The sequence below is a fragment of the Tursiops truncatus genome, chromosome 14, assembly GCF_011762595.2.
Source record: "Tursiops truncatus isolate mTurTru1 chromosome 14, mTurTru1.mat.Y, whole genome shotgun sequence".
Lineage (NCBI taxonomy): Eukaryota > Metazoa > Chordata > Mammalia > Artiodactyla > Delphinidae > Tursiops > Tursiops truncatus.
This window is the reverse complement of record NC_047047.1, coordinates 83,988,139-84,008,153: the sequence shown is the minus strand read 5'-3', so window position 1 is coordinate 84,008,153 and position 20,015 is coordinate 83,988,139. Positions and strand designations below refer to the sequence as shown.

The following is a 20,015-nucleotide window of genomic DNA, read 5'->3' as shown; positions in this document are numbered from 1 at the left end:
TACCCCTGGGACGCTCTGGGTGCCCAAGAGCACAGAGAAAGCCCCGAGGAACCCACACGAGGGACAGCTGTTGATTTAACCTGCATCTCCCCAGATTCCTCGAGCACCAGAAGTGTGTGCCTACCACGTACTAACGTGGCGTGACCATGACACATGTTCTGGGGGATTTCCCTTGTTTATAGGGGGCCTGGTGGCTTTAGGGTGAGTTCAAAGGTCATGGAGAGGCTGTGCACGGGGCCGGTGGGGCGTGACACAGGTAGGAGGGGGATGCACTGGTCCAAGGGTCTCAGTGGCTGGAGGGACCCTCCCAGCCCCGTGCACATTGCAGGTATGATGCTAAGCTCCAGGGGTTTGGAGATGTGACGCCCACCAGGTAGCTCAAAAGGTCAAGTTTTGGCTGAGTGTGAGAATGAAACTTAAAGAGATAAACGTAAACATTTGTGTGCAAAAATGTGAAATCTTCAAGTATGACCATCAGTTTCTGTGCAAAAGTACTGGGAGGAGAGAAAGGGTTGTTGACGTTTGTATCAAAACATGTCCTTAAACTAAGATCCTGCACTGAGAGCCAATCCCACCTCCATTTCGTCAGCCTATGTTTCTGGTGGCCTGGGAGATGCCCCGTGGACCAGAAGCTAAAATGTATGACATTTTAAGCTAAAATGAAGCCCATCAAGGCCATTGTGGTCTCCCCTATACTTGCAGCATCCTATAACATAGAACGTTTATGGTGTTTCACTGCTGACAAAGCAGGGTCAGTGTGACAGCTCGCAGCACTGGAGGGGATCTTCTTGTTCCGAAGGTTGGGGGGACTTGAGGCTCAAAGACGTGGGGTTTTGTGGTTCTCCCCTCAAAATAACACGCCCCAGGGATCAGGAAGGTGGAAATGTCTGTTTTCCGAGACCCAGAACTTCTGACTCTTTCCCTTAGTTACGTTTTCTCATCCAGAAATCCAGCACGTGAAGAGATGGACCTTGACTTGCACACCTTAACATCCCCATCAGCTTTGCACAAAGTGGGTGCTTGGTCACTTCCATTCTTCAGTCCTTGTCAAGCGCCAGCCTGTGCCAGGTGCCCTGGGTACCTGGGGGAGATGAGAGCTTCCAGTCTCTACTCTCCTGATCCCATGTGTAGGCGCGAGAGAGGTCTGGGTTGCTGTCATTGGGATGGAAAGACTTGTAATCGCAGTATAAACAGAGGTATGTGACGACACAGAGAAGGGAACTCACCCGGCAGGCTTCAGGGGGTCACTTGAAGAAAGCGTGATGGATAGAGCCCCATCAGGAAGGGCAGGCAAAGGACGGGGTGTCATGGGGGGTTCCCACAGTGACATAACTGGCAGGGACTAGAAGAGCATCAGGCCAGAAAGATGCGAATGTGCAGCTGTGCTTGGATGGTGACGTGCAGAGAGCAGGGCAGCTTGGGTCATCCATCTCCCACATGAGGCCAGAGATGTGCAAGGAGCAGAAAGCTTTGGACCTAGAAAGTGCATGAATCTTCCAGTGAGACCAGCTTCTCAGCAGGGCATTGTTTGCATAGACAGCCACAGTTTGGACACTGCAGGAAGGGCACTTGGCTGTAATTCACAAGTGTTGACTAGTCCTAGGGTCCGCCCCACCATTAACAATGGGGGGCCCTGGGCGAGTCCCTTTCCCCGTCTTCTCTGATGCCCTTGTCCAGGGAAGGAAAGTGGGACTCTTTAGTCTCTGAGCTCTCAGACTGCACGGACATTGTCACTTGCCAGTCCCACTGGCACTGCCTTTGTGTAGGCATTAAGAGCTTCCGGTGGCATGAGGATCCTGCCCGTGACCCAGGAAGCCTGCAGAGCTGGGGCTCCCAGCGATGGTAACAAAATGGTAGCAGCTGCAGACGGCACGTCCTCACCCTGCGCTGTCCACAGGTAGAGCGAGGGCATCTCTCTCGGTGACTTGTGGGTAAGGAAGACACGTGTGTTCCCAGGGAACCCTGTGGCCTCCTTGGCCGTGTGACCGTCATTGCTCCTGTTCTTGGGGCCGGCGAGGTGGGGCACTGCTCACAGGCTCCGCAGGTGTGGTTTTCATTTTTACGTCTGGATTTAGGGTCCCTCTAAAACTTCCCCTTGTGGGTGAAAGAACAGCTTCTCTGATTGCCGGTGGTCTACCCCGTGCCTTGCGACATGGCCGCACTTCCCATAAGACCCTGCCAAGTGGGCAGGATTCTCCATCTCCTAAAAGGGACACTGCAGCTCAGAAAGACGGGGCCAGCTGCTCTAGAACGTTCACTGGGTGTGCCTTGACTCCGGTGCATTTGGTTTTTGCATTAAAACCTGATGCCTGTGCATTAACCATGCAGAAGAAAGTGCTGACTCCTGGTATCAGCTTTGCTGACAAACATAACAGAGAACTGAAGGGCTGCTGGGAGGCATTTGCAGGCCATGTCCTGGGTCACGGGCACTGGGCTTCCTTCTCATGCCCCCAGATCTCAGTACCTTCCTACCCAGGAAGGACACTTGGGTCCCTCTTTCTCTCTCCTTGTTCTGTGCACTTGATTCTGAATCTCAAAGCCGACCTCCCTGTTCTCTTGCAGGAGGCCTATCCGCATCCTGCTGCAGTCAGGGTCCTGGAACCCTGCCCCACTGATGGCAAGACACCCAAATGGGCATTCTCGGTCTCCCCAGCCCCTTCTTATTCATGAGATAAAAGACAAACAAAAGTCTTGGTTTCTCCATTCGATGGAATAATCTTCAGTCCTTTGGAAAATCTAGACAGCTGAACCTAACGAGACTGGGTGAACAGAGTACCCCTCTGTTAGAATTAGCCCTCAGGTACCACCTATTCTGAGCAGTTGCCCATGTACTCCCATTGTCACACCCTCAGACCCTCAAACTCATCATATCCTTGCATCCCCTTCTCTCACGTGCCTTCTTAAATTCACATGCACACAACACACAGATCCCACACAACTGCGCACGAAACACACTCATTCTACTTTCAGGAAGAGTTCAACCCAAGGTTTATCTGTTGCTTCTGCATTTCCGGCCTCCTGGACTGTTGGTGCAGAGTAAATGAATATCTGTTGAGTGGATGAAACAGAGGACCCCTTTGTGTCCTTGACTCTGATTTCCATGTTAACCCTGCCCACCACAGCCGGCTCTGTCTGGCCTTCCCTGGGAGCTCTTGGTGATGAAGGTGTGGTTTGGTGAAACGCTCATACTTGCTTCTCCGCGGCTTAGGAGAAGAGAGACCTTGTCCTACACACACGGCATCTCCTGCAGCTCGTTTAGAAGCCCGAGGGTGAGGAGAGCGCCCTCCCTGCGGAGGAGAGAATGGTGTCTTCTCCCCAGAAAGGCCCAAGGACAGCCAGGGAGCAGAGCACTGAGGTTACCTGGAGCAGGGCTGACTGTGGGGCTGCACCTGGTCTTCAGCAAAGCCGAGGGGTCGGAGCTCAGGGGAGCTTTAGTCCAGGAGACAGCAGATCCTGTGGTCTGTCAAGAGCCGAGGACAAAGAGAGCACAGAGATGAGAGTTGGGTTTTGTTTTCTGGGGGTTTTCTTTTGGTAGAAAGTACGTCTGAATTTTGTTTTCCTCTAAAACTTTTACAATAGCAACCTTCATACTCTGGACTCCCCTGCTTTGGGTAGAGTCCCATTCCTGCAGTCTGGAGCAGCGTCGCGGCCAGCACGTTCACCACGGGGCCGGCTGGGTGGCCTGCTCAGGTTTCCAGCCCCTGGTGGCATGGCCGGGGGGCGGGGGGTGATGCAGGAAGCATCCTTGTCATGCCTGCTGTGCCAGGCAGTGGCTCCCGCCTCCCTGAGGACAGCTCTGTGAGGAAGGGCTTGCCCTCCCCGCCTGCGGAGATGCCTGGGATGCCACGTCGTCCAGCTGCTCTTTGGCAGTGACCTGAGGTCCGTGCCGCCCTGGGTCTCCCCTCCTCTGCACGGCTGCTGAGTGTCTGTGTCCATGCGGGTGTCGGCTTGTCGTGTGTGTGAGCGCTCGGCTCCCCAGTTGTTGGCATCTGCCTTTCCCTGCGGCGTTGTTAATCCCTTGCATTCTACCAGCACTCACAGGCACAGGGACTGGAGAGATAAACAGTTCTTGCTTTCAAAGAGCCTGCCTTCTAATGGGGAAGGAATGTAAGCAGACCCTCAGTGATGGAGGCCGAGGGGATGCCGGGCAGAACACGTGGTGCGTGTGCGGGCACCATGCCGGAGCACTGCGGACCCTGGGGCACCGACTGCAGAGGCACCCTTTTCTGTCCGCCAGGCTTGTCTCATTCCACACCGTGGAGGACGGGGGCTCAGAGAGGCACAGCTCCGGCTCCAGTCACACATCTGGCAGGCGGGTTCGCTGGCATCCCAACCCAGGGCGGGGATTCCGGGGTCCTTGCTGTTTGAACACTGTTCGTGGGGGTCCCACCACAGTTGTTTGGACCTGCCTGCATGGACTGTTTGTAAACAGTGGATCTTGGTAAGCAGAAGCTACTCAAGCACCTTTGAGCACAGTTTCTGGAGGTTTCTTTCAGCTGTTAGCATCATCAGTAGCCAGCAGGCCTCCAAGGGAGAAAGCAGATGAAATTCAGGCTTGCTGCAGACTTTACATCAGGCAGCGGTGTCTGCGTGGCCCCCTTCTCCTTGGCAGAAAAATTCTGGCACAGCGGAGGTACCTTAGCAGATCAGCAGTGCTGCCTCTGCCTTTGGACCGGGTTTCAAAGACTTGGACGACAGAGTGGAAAACGAAAGGCCTGGAACATTCTGTGGCTCTCAACAGCCCCCCTCCCTCCTCCTGCCCTTTGTGTGGTAGACGCTCCTTTGCTGGGACGTCTTGTCCCTCCGGCCAGCTTTCCATCTCTGGGATGCCTTCCTGACCACCCGCGCCCCTGAGGTGGGACCCCACTGGAGCCCCCAGCACAGTGCGTCTTAAGGATCTGCACCCGCATCTTTTCCCACAGGGGCCTTGGGGTCTTGATGTCATGGAATGTCCTGGCATCCAAGCATCAGGGACACATAAAGACACAGTCTAGTTTGACTCAGACTTTGCCACTTTAAAATGCATACAATGCTTTGTACTGAAAGAAAAATAAAAAAACCTCATGAGGTAACAGAAAATAAGTAATAAATGATTGCTTATGAAAGAATTCTTGATTGGGGAGGAAGAAGACATGAGTTTAGAAAAACAAAACCCTCACCTCTTTGGAGTCCGGCACACGTGGGTTTGAGCTCGAGCTCCTACGCTTACAGATCGTTTTTAACCTCCCTGAGCTTTGTTCTCTCCTCCATAAAATGGGAGTGATTAACACCTCCTAAGAGCCTCCCGTTTATTTAGTTGGCTAACACAGGTAGTGATGAACACAGGGTCCTGAGGCATTTGGTTACAGAGAGCTATAACTAATATGATGGTAGGAAGTATCAGTACATCAGTGTCTGCCTTTGTCATGTATATTTTGACTGAGGTTTCTCTGGCGTACTTTTGTGCTCGTTTCAAGACATCTTTTTGCTATTAGATTGAAAACCATAGCTTGTGAGTCACGGTCTGCTTTATATCTGGAAGAAGCCCGGGCTTGTTTTCGGTGGGTGCTTGGTCAGACACTTAGATCCTCATCTCTTTTTATATAGTAAACAAACGGATGCTTCCAGAGCACAGTCATTTTGCAAATTGCATAGCGGCCTGCTAGTGGCATAGGACGGACGCTGCTGGGTAGTCCTCCGCAGACGTGACGCACTGCTTGTTGATATGTGCCGTCTCTTCAACAGCGTCGTTCAGACTCGGAGATGCCCCCCGGGTGTGTGCTTCACACCAGCTTTCATGGTTGCATTTTGTAAACCTTCTCTCGTCACGTACTTCTCTGCACAGTACTGTGAGAGTTTTCAGCATTTTATCAGTTTATGGCATTCCAGTGTCCTCCAGAGACTCAATGTAGACAAACTTAATTGTAAAAAGTAAAATGATGATCTTGTTGCTAAGGTTCTGACTTTCTTTTCACCTATGACTGTAAGGCATCTATCACCCAGAGAGACACACCGCAGGTAACAGCGGTCCCTCTCACTTAGCTGGTCTGTGTGTTGGGAATTGTGTCGGGTGCTTTTGCATAGTTTCTTTCTTACCGTTGCAAAAGCCCAGCAAGATGGGCATCTGTATTCTATAGTCAAGGGGGCTGTGGCCCAAACTCTTCACATAACCGGTCCGCGGCTCTGCCTGGAAGGGCAGGGATTCCAGGTGTCTCTGTAGCTCTGAAGCCTGCGGTGTTTCTCTGCCTCAGCCTCTGCCCCCAGCCCCACACGGGACATTCGCTTTCCAGTCACCTCCCACCGTGAACAGACCTTGCTGTCGGGGTTCAGCACACCACCAAACCCTGGTGCCGTCCTCCTGAAGAGGTGCAGGCCTGATGGAGGCTCGGCGTGACCCCCTCCCTCCTCCTCTGCCCCTCCCTCGTTCTGGGAAGCTCCCGTGTTGGTTTTGATGAGTTTACCTCTGAAACCTCTGCCATCTTAGGCCTCAGAGGCAATGCTAGGACTAGGCTCATCCTTACTCGGTTCTCTGGAGCTCTCTTCATCATCACTGCATTGGTGAAGCATAGATGATCTGGGGAAAACCTGAGTTCAGGGCCCGCGTGGTCACAGGGAGCTTGGATAGGACAGAGGCATACAGGGCCCTTGGGTCGTAGGCACCCAGGCTGCAACTGACACGTGGAGTCTTAGCATTCTGTTCAGTGCTCTTGAGAGAGGCTGTAGGAGGTGGGTCTTTTCGAGGACTACCTTGATTTCTATTTTTTAAAGGAACTGCCATCTTTAGAGTCTTTAGTGAATGAAATATTCTGGTTTTGCTAAAGTGGTGAGAATTACCCATTTAGATCAACTGTCATTTATATATTGAGCATACACTCTTGTCCATGTAGTCTTCTAGACTCTTTCTCTTTTTGTTTTTTAACATAAATGTATTTACTTATTTACTTATTTATTTATTTATTTTGGCTGTGTTGGGTCTTCGTTGCTGTGCACGGGCTTTCTCTAGTTGCGGCAAGTGGGGATTACTCTTCATTGCAGTGCGTGGGCTTCTCATTGCGGTGGCTTCTCTTTGTTGCACAGCACGGGCTCTAGGCACGTGGGCTCAGTAGTTGTGGCACATGGGCTCAGTAGTTGTGGCTCGCGGGCTCTAGAGCGCAGGCTCAGTAGTTGTGGTGCACGGGCTTAGTTGCTCCGCGGCATGTGGGATCTTCCCAGACCAGGGATGGAACCCATGTCCCCTGCATTGACAGGCGGACTCCTAACCACTGAGCCACCAGGGAAGTTCTCGACCTCTTTCCCTTGCACAATATTTTTTCAACTCCACCATGATGTAGGCTGAACCACCCTAAAATGCAGATCCAGAAAATGAGGCTGGTAGAGAGGCAGACTTGTTCAAAGCACAGAACCACTGGAAAGTGCAGCTGGATCTGATTTTAGGCCCATCCGTTCCTAGGAACCATGCATTCTTATAATGAAATGGATTAGACATTTTGCCGGGGGGAGGAAGAGGCTTAGGAAACAGCTTATGTGCTTTCCTTTTTTTTTTTTTTTGAATTTTTGAATTTTATTTTATTTATTTTTTTATACAGCAGGTTCTTATTAGTCATCAATTTTATACACATCAGTGTATACATGTCAATCCCAATCGCCCAATGCATCCCATCACCACACCCCTTGCCGCTTCCCCCGCTTGGTGTCCATACATTTGTTCTCTACATCTGTGTCTCGATTTCTGCCCTGCAAACAGGTTCATCTGTACCTTTTTTCTAGGTTCCACAAATATGCGTGAATATACGATATTTGTTTTTCTCTTTCTGACGTACTTCACTCTGTATGACAGTCTCTAGATCCATCCACGTCTCTACAAATGACCCAATTTTGTTCCTTTTTATGGCTGAGTAATATTCCATTGTATATATGTACCACATCTTCTTTATCCATTCGTCTGTCGATGGGCATTTAGGTTGTTTCCATGTCCTGGCTATTGTGAATAGTGCTGCAGTGAACATTGGGGTGCATGTGTCTTTTTTTTTTTTTTTTTTTTTTTTGCGGTACGCGGGCCTCTCACCGTTGTAGCCTCTCCCGTTGCGGAGCACAGGCTCCGGACTCGCAGGCTCAGTGGCCATGGCTCACGGGCCCAGCCGCTCCGCGGCATGTGGGATCCTCCCGGACCGGGGCACGAACCCGTGTCCCCTGCATCAGCAGGCGGACTCTCAACCACTGCGCCACCAGGGAAGCCCCTGCATGTGTCTTTTTGAATTATGGTTTTCTCTGGGTATATGCCAGTAGTGGGATTGCTGGGTCCTATGGTAGTTCTATTTTTAGTTTTTTAAGGAGCCTCCATACTGTTCTCCATAGTGGCTGCATCAGTTTACATTCCCACCAACAGTGCATGTGCTTTTCTTGAATCGCTGTGACACGTAATAGTGTTATTATAATAGTGTAGTGGTGGTGGAATTATGAGCCCCAGTATTACACTGGGCTGTGACTGAAGGGAGGTTTGGAGACGCTGGTGAGATATTGTGCTTTGTTGTCCCTTCTCTGAAAGGTCTGGTTTCCCATGCTCTTTGAGTTCTGATGTAAGCTCTTCAATGTTTGTCTCAGTCACAAATGGTAGTGAGCTTGCAACTAGGGAAGGTCATGACCTTTCTTCTACTTGTTGTTTACAAAGGCTTTTTAAGGGAGTATTGGATTTTTACGACTAGCAGACAGTGAAGCAAGAGTAAACTGGCATTGGGAAAGGCCTCCTCGCTTTGGTATGAACTTTGCTTTGTGTCCCTCACTGATTTTTCTGACTTACTTCAGATGTCCAGCCAGACTGCCAAGTAGCGGAAGGTGGTAGCAAGTAATTGCCCAGTAAGTAAGGGGTCCCTGAAGGAGGATGGGCAGCCATACCTGGGTTCTCGGTGTGGGGTGCAGGGGCGACTTAGAGGCAGGCGAGGCTGGCTTGGAATCTGGGCTCTGCCCTTGCTGTCTGGGTGAGCTGGCAGTTCCTTCTTTGGTGACTCAGTGTTCACACCCGAGTGATGACATGGTCACACCTTTCCTGCGAGAATATTCTAAGGAGCACGTGAAACAATGGAATATAGGGGACTGAGCATGGCGCCTGACGTCTGATGTGTGTCTGAGGGACGCGGCTTCCCTGCTTCCCTCGATGCCTCTGCTCCTGACCTGGGCGCACTGGCATGGTGTTTTCCGAGGTCGGGTCCAGGGGTCCAGCCCGCATCCCTAGTCCCGGTGCAGAAGAGGTACCACGCAAATATTTGTTGAGTGAATACAACCCCTAATTTGGTCGTTGCTATGGCTACATGGTAAATATACAAAAAAATGCATTGGAACAATGTTCTTGATTTGCCCTTTTTTTTTTTTTTAATGCCTCACTGCTCCTTCAGCCTTAGGGAAGTAAAGATGTTTACAGATATTTCTCTGTTTTGTTTTTTCTTTTTTTCAGTGCCTGAAACAGTATGTGGAACTCTTGATCAAAGAAGGATTAGAAACTGCAATTAGCTGCCCTGATGCTGCCTGCCCCAAACAGGGCCACCTACAGGAGAACGAGGCACGTTCAGCTGGGAAAACTGAGGAGCCTGGGCTCCTCAGCGGATCGGGGGTTATGGGTTCTGTCTAGGCTGACCTGGCATTGTAGTCTAGCCCTCAGATTGTTATACTCCTTTTTCTTTTTTCCCTTAGATTGAGTGTATGGTTGCAGCTGAAATCATGCAAAAATACAAAAAGCTACAATTTGAAAGAGGTAGGTGCCCCAGTGTCGTAGCCCGTGACAGAATCCGGGTAACTTCGGGGAGTGCTTTGGGTGATTGTGATTATAGATCATTTGGCTACAGCAGAAGTGAAAACATGGATGTAAATTAGACTTCTAAAGTTCGGCTGTCGTTTGAATTCTCTGCAGAGCTCACAGCTGGAAGGCCTCTGTTGGGGATCTAGTTAGAACAGGAAAGATTCGTGAAACACAGCTTGCTTCTAGGGGTTTGGGATTTGGGGGGTAGTTTAAAGAGACCCTCGTGGGGCATTATTCTCCAGCCAGGTTAAGGCCTAACAATCTGAAAACTAATTCTTTGACCTCCGGAGAATTTAAGAGATACAAAGGCCTGGAAGCAAGTCCCAAGGTCACGCAGGGTCGAATCGTGGCGCTCGCCATCCTGACCGCACACACGTCCATCGCCTTCACAGGCTGCGTCATGCACGCTGGGACCAGTGGGTGCTGAGTCCTTAGTTCACCAAGTCTCCCAACAGCCCGACAAGGTTGTCTGTTAACCTGACACCCACAGGGACTCACTGACGTGCCCTGATTTCCATCTCTGGTGGGTAGTGGGGTGGGGTGTGGACCAGGTCCCCCGCAGTGCCCTGCCCAGCCCTGCTGGCTGGAGCCGGGCCGCTCCAGAGTTCAGACACGCTGAGCGTCCGGGATGGGTCTTTCTCTTTGCCGTCTGAAATACTTCAGGATCATAACATGGTACTTTAAAGAGTCTGTGGATTCTGTCTGGCCTCGTTTTCATATATATTCTGGACCTTGGGCTCATCTGAAAAGGAGCAGAATAAGACATGGGTAGAAGATGCTCTCTATGTAAAGCTTTATTGTGAAGATGCTGCATCCAGACTGTAAAATTTTCAGCTCAGTTTGTGAGCACTGAAGTTTGCTCCCCGCTCTTCCTGGACTGGTTCTCGGTCCTTGCCTGGATCAGGCATTTATGAGAGATGAAACCCTGGGTGGCGTGTTTACAGGAAAACACCATCAGGATGGGAATGGAATGCGGAATAGACTAGAGTAAAGTGTCCAGAGACTCTTAGTTTAGCTGAATGTGGAAAGTTTTCTTTTTTTTTTTTTTTTTAAAGAACTGCTAAAGATAGCTGCATTTCCTCTTGAGGCTCACTTCTCAAGAAACAAAAAAAAAAAAGGTAATGTGTGGCCAACCTAAAAAAAATCAAACAGGATTTTTGATGGCATTGAAATTTGTTTTCAAGAGTTTATTTATTCAAATGCCATATATTGTTTGGTTTGGGGCAGTTTATAGCTTAAATATAATGTCATGTGATACAAAAGTCAGTATGTGGAGCAATAAAATTAAGTTGGATTTCTGAGACTTTGAGCGTCTTCTGAAAACATTTTCCAGTGGGAATCTTGACAGAAAGTGGCAGTTACTTGGGTTACAAGAAAATGAACTTTCTATGACATTGAATTTAAAAACGCAGCTGGGTAAATATTCCTACATAATAATTTTAACTGTGTTATTTCTTCCGAACTTTAGCTTAGTCAAAGATTTTTTTTTTTCCTTTGCATAATAATGAACCCAACTCGACTTAGGTTAAAAAAATATCTCTCAAACCCATCACTTTAAAACATTTTTCTAGCATTACGTTCAAAGCAGCAAAACACACAAAAAGGACTCGGACTTAATAGGACCAGAGACCGGTCTGAATGAAATGTTAAAATGTTAGGGCTAATAAAATACAGCTCTTGATTATAGCTGGTCACTGAGCAAATTCTGAGACAGGATCAGTGAGCAAGTTTCAACGTACTCCCTCCCTTTGAAATTCGTTTTCAAATGAGGATGGTGACTGGATTAAAAGTGACAGTTGCCCTGATTTTCTGACAACCGTTAGTTACTAAAAAGTCCTATGGTTAAAGTTTCAAACACTGTCTTCCTGTGAACTTTGCACGTCTCATCTTATATCAGAGCCTTGATTTCAATCTGAGTTTCCCCACTCCTCCAGCCAGGTCCTTGGGAAGCAGGAAGCCAGGAGGGAGGCTGTGAGGTGCTTTCTGAGCACCTACTCTCCCAACTGGAAGACCCCCAAGGCTAGGAACAAACAAGCTTCCAGGGAAGGTCCATCGCCCTTGCCTGCATGCCCCACTGGACGACACACGAGCTCCTATTTGGGCGCCGACCACACCACGCTGCAGGCATTTGTTTATGTATCCAGGGCAGTGAGAATGGACCAATATGAGTGGGGATGCTGGGCCCTTCACAGTGTGCTTCTCAAAGGACAGCTGTGTTTAAGAAAGAAAAACATCTTTATGTGGCACATATATACAATGGAATATTCCTCAGCCATAAAAAGAAACAAAATTGAGTTATTTGTAGTGAGGTGGATGGACCTAGAGTCTGTCATACAGAATGAAGTAAGTCAGAAAGAGAAAAACAAATACCGTATGCTAACTCATATATATGGAATCTAAAAAAAAAAAATGGTTCTGAAGAACTTAGGGACAGGACAGGAATAAAGATGCAGATGCAGAGAATGGACTTGAGGACATGGGGAGGGGGAAGGGTAAGCTGGGACGAAGTGAGAGAGTGGCATGGACATATATACACTACCAAATGTAAAATGGATAGCTAGTGGGAAGCAGCCGCATAGCACAGGGAGATCAGCTCGGTGCTTTGTGACCACCTAGAGGGGTGGGATAGGGAGGGTGGGAGGGAGACGCAAGAGGGAAGAGATATGGGGATGTATGTATATGTATAGCTGATTCACTTTGTTATACAGCAGAAACTAACACACCATTGTGAAGCAATTATACTCCAATAAAGATGTTAAAAAAAAAAAAGGAAAGAAAAACATCTTTTAAAAGAGTTGGGCTTTTTGATAAGTAGAGCTATTAGGGAACTGCTTCATTAATCTATTATGAATATACCTTTGGGAGATGGGAGTTAAGATGAGTTTCTTCTAGTGTGCAAGAAAATACACTACTTGCCTTGTGTGAAAATATATACAAATATGTATATATATATATATATTAAAAGATGCAATATTTATAATAGTTATATCATATGATATAATGTATCTAATGTATAGTATAACATATATATGTAACACATAGGTAGATGGACAGACATAGATATGTGTGTATATACACATCCTGGAAAGAAAACCTCTGCTGTTGCCCGGTGTGGATTTTCCTGTTGATTGCATCCCATCTTGTACAACCAGCTGGCAGACTCCAGCAGCGGGGTGATGATGTAGAATGCCAATAGACGTCTGAGAGAGGAGCCCAGGCTGTGCCCACAGGGGCATGTGTGCCGGGCGCACGACAGAAGGGTGTTCTGAGCTAGCAGATCCATGGGGCAGAGTGTTTGCCCTCCACATCTCCCACAGGGAGTCTCTCCCATAGGGATGGGCGGTGCCATAAGGACCCAGGTCGCACAGTTGAAGTCGTTACCGTGGAAACCCTAACTGGGTCTCCTCTGCTGTGCGCTGCAGGATATAATTGGGCCTTTCATGAAAAGCTCCCCCCACCACCCGCCGGCAGCCACGTGTGCCGTCTAAGAGGAGTGGACGGAAGATGGCGCTCTGCCGTGAGATGCAGGCAGAGATTCTGCTGGTCCCCTCCTGATGTCACAGGCTCCTCAGAGCAGACGCGGGGAGCGGTGGGAACTGGAAGGGTCTAAACTGGACAGTGTTGCCCCTTTAGGGGCAACAGCACTAAACACCTTGCCAAGTTGGCAGGGAAACAGACCCCGCTGAGGACGTACCTGCCCGTGCCCAGCTGTTGGAAGGCCGAGCGCGCACATCCCGCAGCACTGCCCTCGGGGGCCGGGCACATAGGGGCCCCGTGATGTAGGTGCGGCAAACCCTGGCTCACCCACCAGCACACCAGTACCGGAGGCAGAGCTCTTAGAGAAATTCCAGATGACGGAGGGGGAGGGCCGCCTGCTAAAAGGCACAGGACCCTGGGGCAGCGGCCGCCTCTGCATCCCTCCCTCCGCCTTCCTCCTGCCTCCTCAGCCCAGGGGCCTGCAGGCCGCTGCCCCACACACGTGCGTTTTCCCAGAAAACCACTGCCTCGGATCGGACAGCCAGAGACAGTCTTAGAAAAGCCCCCACTCTCAACTCATCGTGACAAGAGCGAACTTTACTCCTTTGCTCACTATTAGGCGCATCAGGAAGATTTTACCTTATTATAAAGAAAAACAATTAAAAAGTATCACATTTTCCTGAATGCAGGTGTTCCTCTGTATTAGCAAGTCTTCTAAAGCTTCTGCCAGACCTACCAATTTGATACTTTTGTGCTGTTGATTAATTCACCTTTTAAAAAAAGTTAGATTAGGTTAGGAGTCGGCCAGCCATGGCCAGTGGGCCAAATTAGTACGGCCCCTGGCTTGGGGTTATAAATCAAGTTTTATTGGAACACTCATTTACGGATCAACACAGATGCCTTTGTGCTACCACAGCAGAGCTGAGTAGTTGGATGGAGACCTCATGGCCCTCAAAGACTGAAATACTTACTGTTAGCCCCCGGATTGGATGGTGAGATGGGTTTTAGTCCAGTTGTACCTGACAGGAGCTCATTCATGGCGGGCTGAATCCACATTTGATTGGGGAGCATGGCAAACACACGGGTGGCCTGTTGAGGTGAGGCCCGGACGCCTGCAGCTCATGACAGCCCCAGCCTGTTGGAGTTCCCAGTGACTACAAATCCTGTCTCTGATGTGGGTGAACCCACCCACCCTGGCCGTCGCTGGTCACGTGGCCGAGAAGACTGCAAGCGCCTTTCACTGCTTCCAAGTTCCCAGCACAATGCAGTCCGTTCCTTCTCAAGAGCGACCCTCAGTGGCTGACTTGGAGGCCTTTGAACACACCCTGGAATCCTCTGGCCTCCCTTGCGGCGTTTTGGCCTTGCATCAGCATCCGTGTGGGTTCCTGCCCAGCTCTCCCTCCCGCTGGCCTGCATTGAGAGTCCAGTCACACTGGACAAAGGGTCCAAGGAACCAGTAACCAGGCTCACGTGAAGGACAGCTCGGGACCGTTATTTAAAGAAATGCGAGATATGAAAGCAGATGTGAAGGAATGGGAGGGTTGTGGTGTTCTGTTTTTCAAAATCAACTTCCTGACTGATTTCATCAAATCAGGCTTTTTAGTGACGTGGGCTCCACTTCAGAGGGAAAGCCTGCTGTTGAAGAGTGAATTTCATACAGTCCTTAGCTCAGGGCTTAGCTTTGAACTTGGGAGGGAGATAGTCATAAGTCAGAGGTCTGACCTTCGATGGGAAGAAGAATCAGCCATCGCCCTTCCCTCTTTTCCTTCCATCCTTAACCAGTATTTGGGGATGCCCGATGCACGCCCCACACTGGGCTAGGTTGTGAGGCTATGAGCCTGAAGGACGGTCCTGACTCCACGAAGCTACGTCCCAGGGCAGGCGGGCAGCGAGCAGCACGTGGTCCCTGGACCACAAGGCTTCCAGGATGTAGGGGCCCCTGAGCCACGAGGACTCTGGGGGTACTTGGGGATCTGCTGTCCCCCACGTGAGTGGAGTGGGAAATGGGGAGTGGCTGCGGGGGAGGAGGTAGAGCCAGATGGGTCCCGGATCGTGAAGGGGATGTTATGTCTGACCTTGATTTCCTTTTCTCCCTTAAACACGTGAAGTCCGTGTCCATCAGTCCGAAGCCCCGCCAGATCCTTGGTCCTGCGGCGTTTGACTTGCCCGTTTTTATTCCCTGTGCCAGAGGTGCTCCTGGACCCCTGTCGGACTTGGTGCCCGGCGTCCACCTGCCAGGCTGTGTGCCAGCTCCAGGAGATGGGGCTGCAGACCCCGCAGCTGGTGCAGTGCAAAGCCTGCGACACGGAATTCTGCTCCGCCTGCAAAGCCAGCTGGCACCCTGGCCAGGGCTGCCCAGAGACCATGCCCATCACCTTCCTTCCCGGGGAGACCAGGTACGCTCAGGGCACAGACTGCAGGCCGGGAGAAGGAATCAGGCTTCTCCCTCAATGTGCCTCTGGGGAGGACAGGGCTGCACCCCGGTCAGTCTCCAAGGTCAGTCTTCTCTTGGGTCTCATTCAGACCTGGATTTGTTTATTATTAAATTTTGAGAACTGATTATGTGCCTGGCACTGTGCCAGCCTCTGGAAATATAAAGTTGCATAAGAAACAGAGTACACTCTGCCCATCCAGAAAGGCAAACGTATGAACAGTCAGTTACTAGGCAGGGTTTTAAGTCCTGTGATAACCTGAAGTTTTGCCAAGACTCCATTGTGCTGAAGATGATCCGAAATGGGGGTGCGGGAGCAGAAACGAGAGGGGGCAGTGGTTAGAAACACCAGAAGGATCACCAAATACAGGCTCCTGGTGCCTGAGGCCAAGGGGGCCACATGTCCCTGAAATGGGGGCCTTGGCAGGAAGGCTGCGGTAAACCACTATAGCGGTTTTGCCCTCCCGTCCCCCGCCAGACCCTCAGCCTGGATGGCCAGGTGGACACCACAGCATCACTCTGTGTACCTTGAAATTTAGTAGGTTGAAGCATAGAAACTGATCGTATTCAGCTGTTTTGTCCTCCAGTATCTGCAGTGGCATCTGGTTCAATCAGATAGAGGTGGCCCAGCGCCTGTTGAGGCCAGTTCCTGGTGGAGTAAATCTCACCATCCACCTGAAGGTGTCACCAGCCTGTCTTCCTCTGTCCCCATCTGCTGCCCCCGCCCCTCTCACCACAGCTCGACCTGCCCAGGGACCCTCATGGCGACGCCGGACACACTCCTGTCCCCTGCCGACTGCACCTCTGCGCTGTGCCTGGAATGTCCCTTCTCTGCCCTCCTGCTTCCCCTGGGGACTCCTTGCCACCCTCGAGGACATGGCTTATGTCCCCTCTTTTGTCAAGCTTCCCAGTTCCCGGGGCAGGGTTGGAGACCCATCCTCTGTGCCCCCGCTGGAGATCGCTTGCATTGATGACAGCACCAGCCTTGTTGGCTGTTAGTTCATCTGTTTATGTGGCCAGTCCCTCCACTAGGCTGAGCTCTTGTGTGTGTTTCGGCATTGTCACCCCACATCTTGGCATACGGCAGGCGCCGAAACACTTAACTTATACTTAGGGTCTTGATCCTTCATAATTTTGTGAGGAGAGCCACACTGCGAGTGTGACAGATTACACGTAACCGGGAGAGCTGGATTTCCAGGCTGGGGAAGAAGCAGGTAGAGGGCAGGCGGGGCTGTACCCTCGTGAAGCAGTCGGGTGACTGTTTAAGAGAAGGCCCCGCTTAGTGAGTGAGGGGCTCCTCCCTTCCAAGAACCAGCGAAACCAGGAGTCAGGAAGAGCCGGTGTCCTGCTCTTGGGAGGGATGGAGAAGGGATCCATAAAACCTCCTTAAGGTGGAGGGTGGTGGGTGGTGGGTGGTGGGAGCCTGACGACTTAGTATTTCTTCATCTGTGGTGCTCTGATTTCATGGAGGTCATTGCCCAAAGACTGCAATTATGTCACGGTGGCACAACATACGTGTGTATTAAATCATCCGTGATATACCTTAGAAAGGACAAGAACAAACAAAATGAAAAAAAAAAATCAGGTTGTGCCACCTAAGAAACTGACACAAGGGCAATTTGAATAAGAACTCACAAATCTCATTTTGTGAAAATACAAAAAACAAAGATTTTACCCCCAAAAAATCTGACTTTCTGGCTTATCCAGCCACATGGAACTCCATCCCCACCAGGAGACAGGTGTCTGGAGCTGGGCAGCAACCCCTTCTTTATCTGGGGTTTCTGGCATCTTTACTTTGCCACAGTCCTCACCACTCCCTCTTGTCTCCCTGGCCCCTGGGCTGACTGTCAACTACCATTTATAACTGAGGACATGCTCGGTTATTTTCATATAACAGACTTTTTTTTCCTTTAAGTTAAATCTTCCTTTAACCCCCATTCCCACCCACCACCTGACAAGCCCCACTCATTTATGTTGTGTGTTTGCCCCTTAAAGACATTAGACCACGTAAATTGTGATGAAACTGTCAAAAGACTCCTACCTGCCTTCACAAGTTTGAGTGTATAGTAGTAGTTGTTACTAATAATCATTTTAAATATAATTAAGGTACCAGAAAATCTTTGAAAACTGTTGTCTATACCGTATAATTTCCATGCCGCAATGCACCAGAACTTACATATTTTAACTGTTTCTGCTTGAAAAGTCTCCCTGAGAGGCGCTTTCCACTCTCCACTAACGTGGCCTCTGTTCATGGCATTTCCTTCAAAATTAGTTTATGAGTCACATGAGAAAATTGGTTTCATTATTTTAAGGTCACACCTGGCTTTCAAATCAAAACAACGTTTTCTAACCTGATAGTCAACCTTAATCACGGGACTTGGTACCTCTTGACTTTTGGCCTTTGTTAGAAATCAAGCTCATTCCAGAAGGAGGCAGCTAGCGTCTGTGCATGGCTGGCCCCTGCCCATCCCCATGGAGGTACCTGCACGTGTTATGACAGCCCTGCTTCATTGTAAATCTCATGCTGTGCAGCCAGGCTGGTCCGCAGTTTGCTGTTAAATTAGAGATGAATTTGAGCTACAGTTGTATTATCTTTCAGTAATAGTATTACTAACAACTAGCATTTATTGAGTGATTACTATATACGTGCTGGGTTCTATGTGCTCAGCACAGAGAAACTCTTTACATCTTCATCACCCGCTCTGAGACGGATGCAGTTTGCCTCATGTCTGCAGACGTGGAGACTGATAGTATGTACACAGCCCAGCTAGGGCTTGCATGTCTGTCTCCAGACCCCCTGACTACGAGGACATACTGCTTCCTTCCAGGTCGTCTTACCTGGTCACCTTGTACTAGTGAACGAAACAAGAAGCTATTAAGCTGGGGCACGTGCCCCACGGTGTAGGAGCCTCGAGCTTAGGAAAACCCTGAGACTGCAGTTGTTCGGAAGCTCACTGATCCTCAGACAACCGTGTAAAGCGATGACATAATTAGGGCTGACATTCACTACGATGCTTATGGAAGATCCTTCAGCCAGAATTTACTCAGGATGCCAGAATTTGCTCACTTGCAGTGAATTTATACTCACGAATGCATTAGGTTCTGAAAAGGCTGCTCATCCCAATGGGAAGTCACTTTTCTCCTGGTGACGTTGAGTAGCTGCAGTGAGTTCAAGCAGTACGTGCCCCATAATCAGCGATGACTGCCCTTGGTGGCTTCCTTTTCCAGATGATTCCATATTTTTAGCTGTCTTTTAAGATGAATAGCATGGGATGGACATCGTTCTACAGTCAACCTAAAAAGATACCTAGGCCGTCTTGTTATGAACAGCATAGAATCATTGCTGCCGTTTACTGGGCACTTCACACAGGCCTGCACTGCCCTTTGCCCTTCACACATGCATAACCCCATCTGTCACACTCACACTGACCAGAAGGCTGGGCCTCAGAGAGGTTGCCACCCCGCCAGTGTGCAGATGAGCTGCACTTGACCCCAAGCTTAAATGCCACCATGCTCACCCCTGTGGGCCTGCTCAGACCTCTCAGGAAAACAGTTTTGTACAGACAAGCCAAGTAGATCTTAATAAGCGATTTGTGTGTATGTGTGTGTGTTTTAATATTTTTTTCTGATAATGGCAAAGAACATACCATGTGTTACCAACCCTTAGGAAAGTACACAATTATATGAATAAGGGCATAAAATTCGACCATAATCCCATTATTCAGAGACCTCCATTCTAAGCCTTTTGCCCTATTTTCTTTGGTTTGTCTGTGCACGTCTAAATTTAGACATGTGCTGATCTTGCTTTTTCTTTTCCCCAAGCCAAACTGGCTGCTTCACAGTTTTTCGGTGATTGTTTTCCAGAGTTCGAGTCTCTTTGGTTTCAACATATTTCACAGGTGACCTCAGTCCCTCTATTTGAGCTAGTGCTTCCAGGGTTAACCTGTGCTGGCAGGTGTCTCCTGGCCCTCTGGCCCTCTGAGCACAGCCCTGATGCAGCTTCTCCTTCAGCAGCTCCACTTTCCAACTGGAGGAGGACGACGCGCCCATCAAACGCTGCCCCAAGTGCAAGGTCTACATCGAGCGGGATGAAGGGTGCGCACAGATGATGTGTAAGAACTGCAAGCACGCCTTCTGCTGGTACTGCCTCGAGTCCCTGGACGTGAGTACGCGGCGGGGGCTTTGGGGGTCAGGCTGAAGCCGGAGGCGTGCGCCAGCCGCTTCACTGAAGTTACACTGTCAGGCGTTTTCTCTGTGCGTATTTATGGTAATGTGAGCTCCCTGGATGCAGTGGTATCAAAAGATGGGAGTTTGTGCAGGAGCCCTGGGAGCGAAGGG

General features: G+C 49.8%; 1 protein-coding gene across 17 annotated transcripts in view; it reads left to right on the top strand.

Annotated features, from left to right (window-relative positions):
* Positions 1 to 20,015, top strand: part of RNF144A (ring finger protein 144A) — a 123,352-nt gene that overhangs the window by 87,079 nt on the left and 16,258 nt on the right. For 13 of the 17 annotated variants that reach the window (XM_073791619.1, XM_073791615.1, XM_073791613.1 and 10 more), the window contains 4 exons: positions 9,428 to 9,532; positions 9,664 to 9,724; positions 15,435 to 15,642; positions 19,689 to 19,839. In XM_073791619.1, coding sequence (XP_073647720.1) covers positions 9,428 to 9,532; positions 9,664 to 9,724; positions 15,435 to 15,642; positions 19,689 to 19,839 — 525 coding nt within the window. The remainder of the gene's footprint in view (positions 1 to 9,427; positions 9,533 to 9,663; positions 9,725 to 15,434; positions 15,643 to 19,688; positions 19,840 to 20,015) is intronic. The other 4 variants (XM_033838057.2, XM_073791620.1, XM_073791618.1 and 1 more) reach the window with 1 other exon arrangement.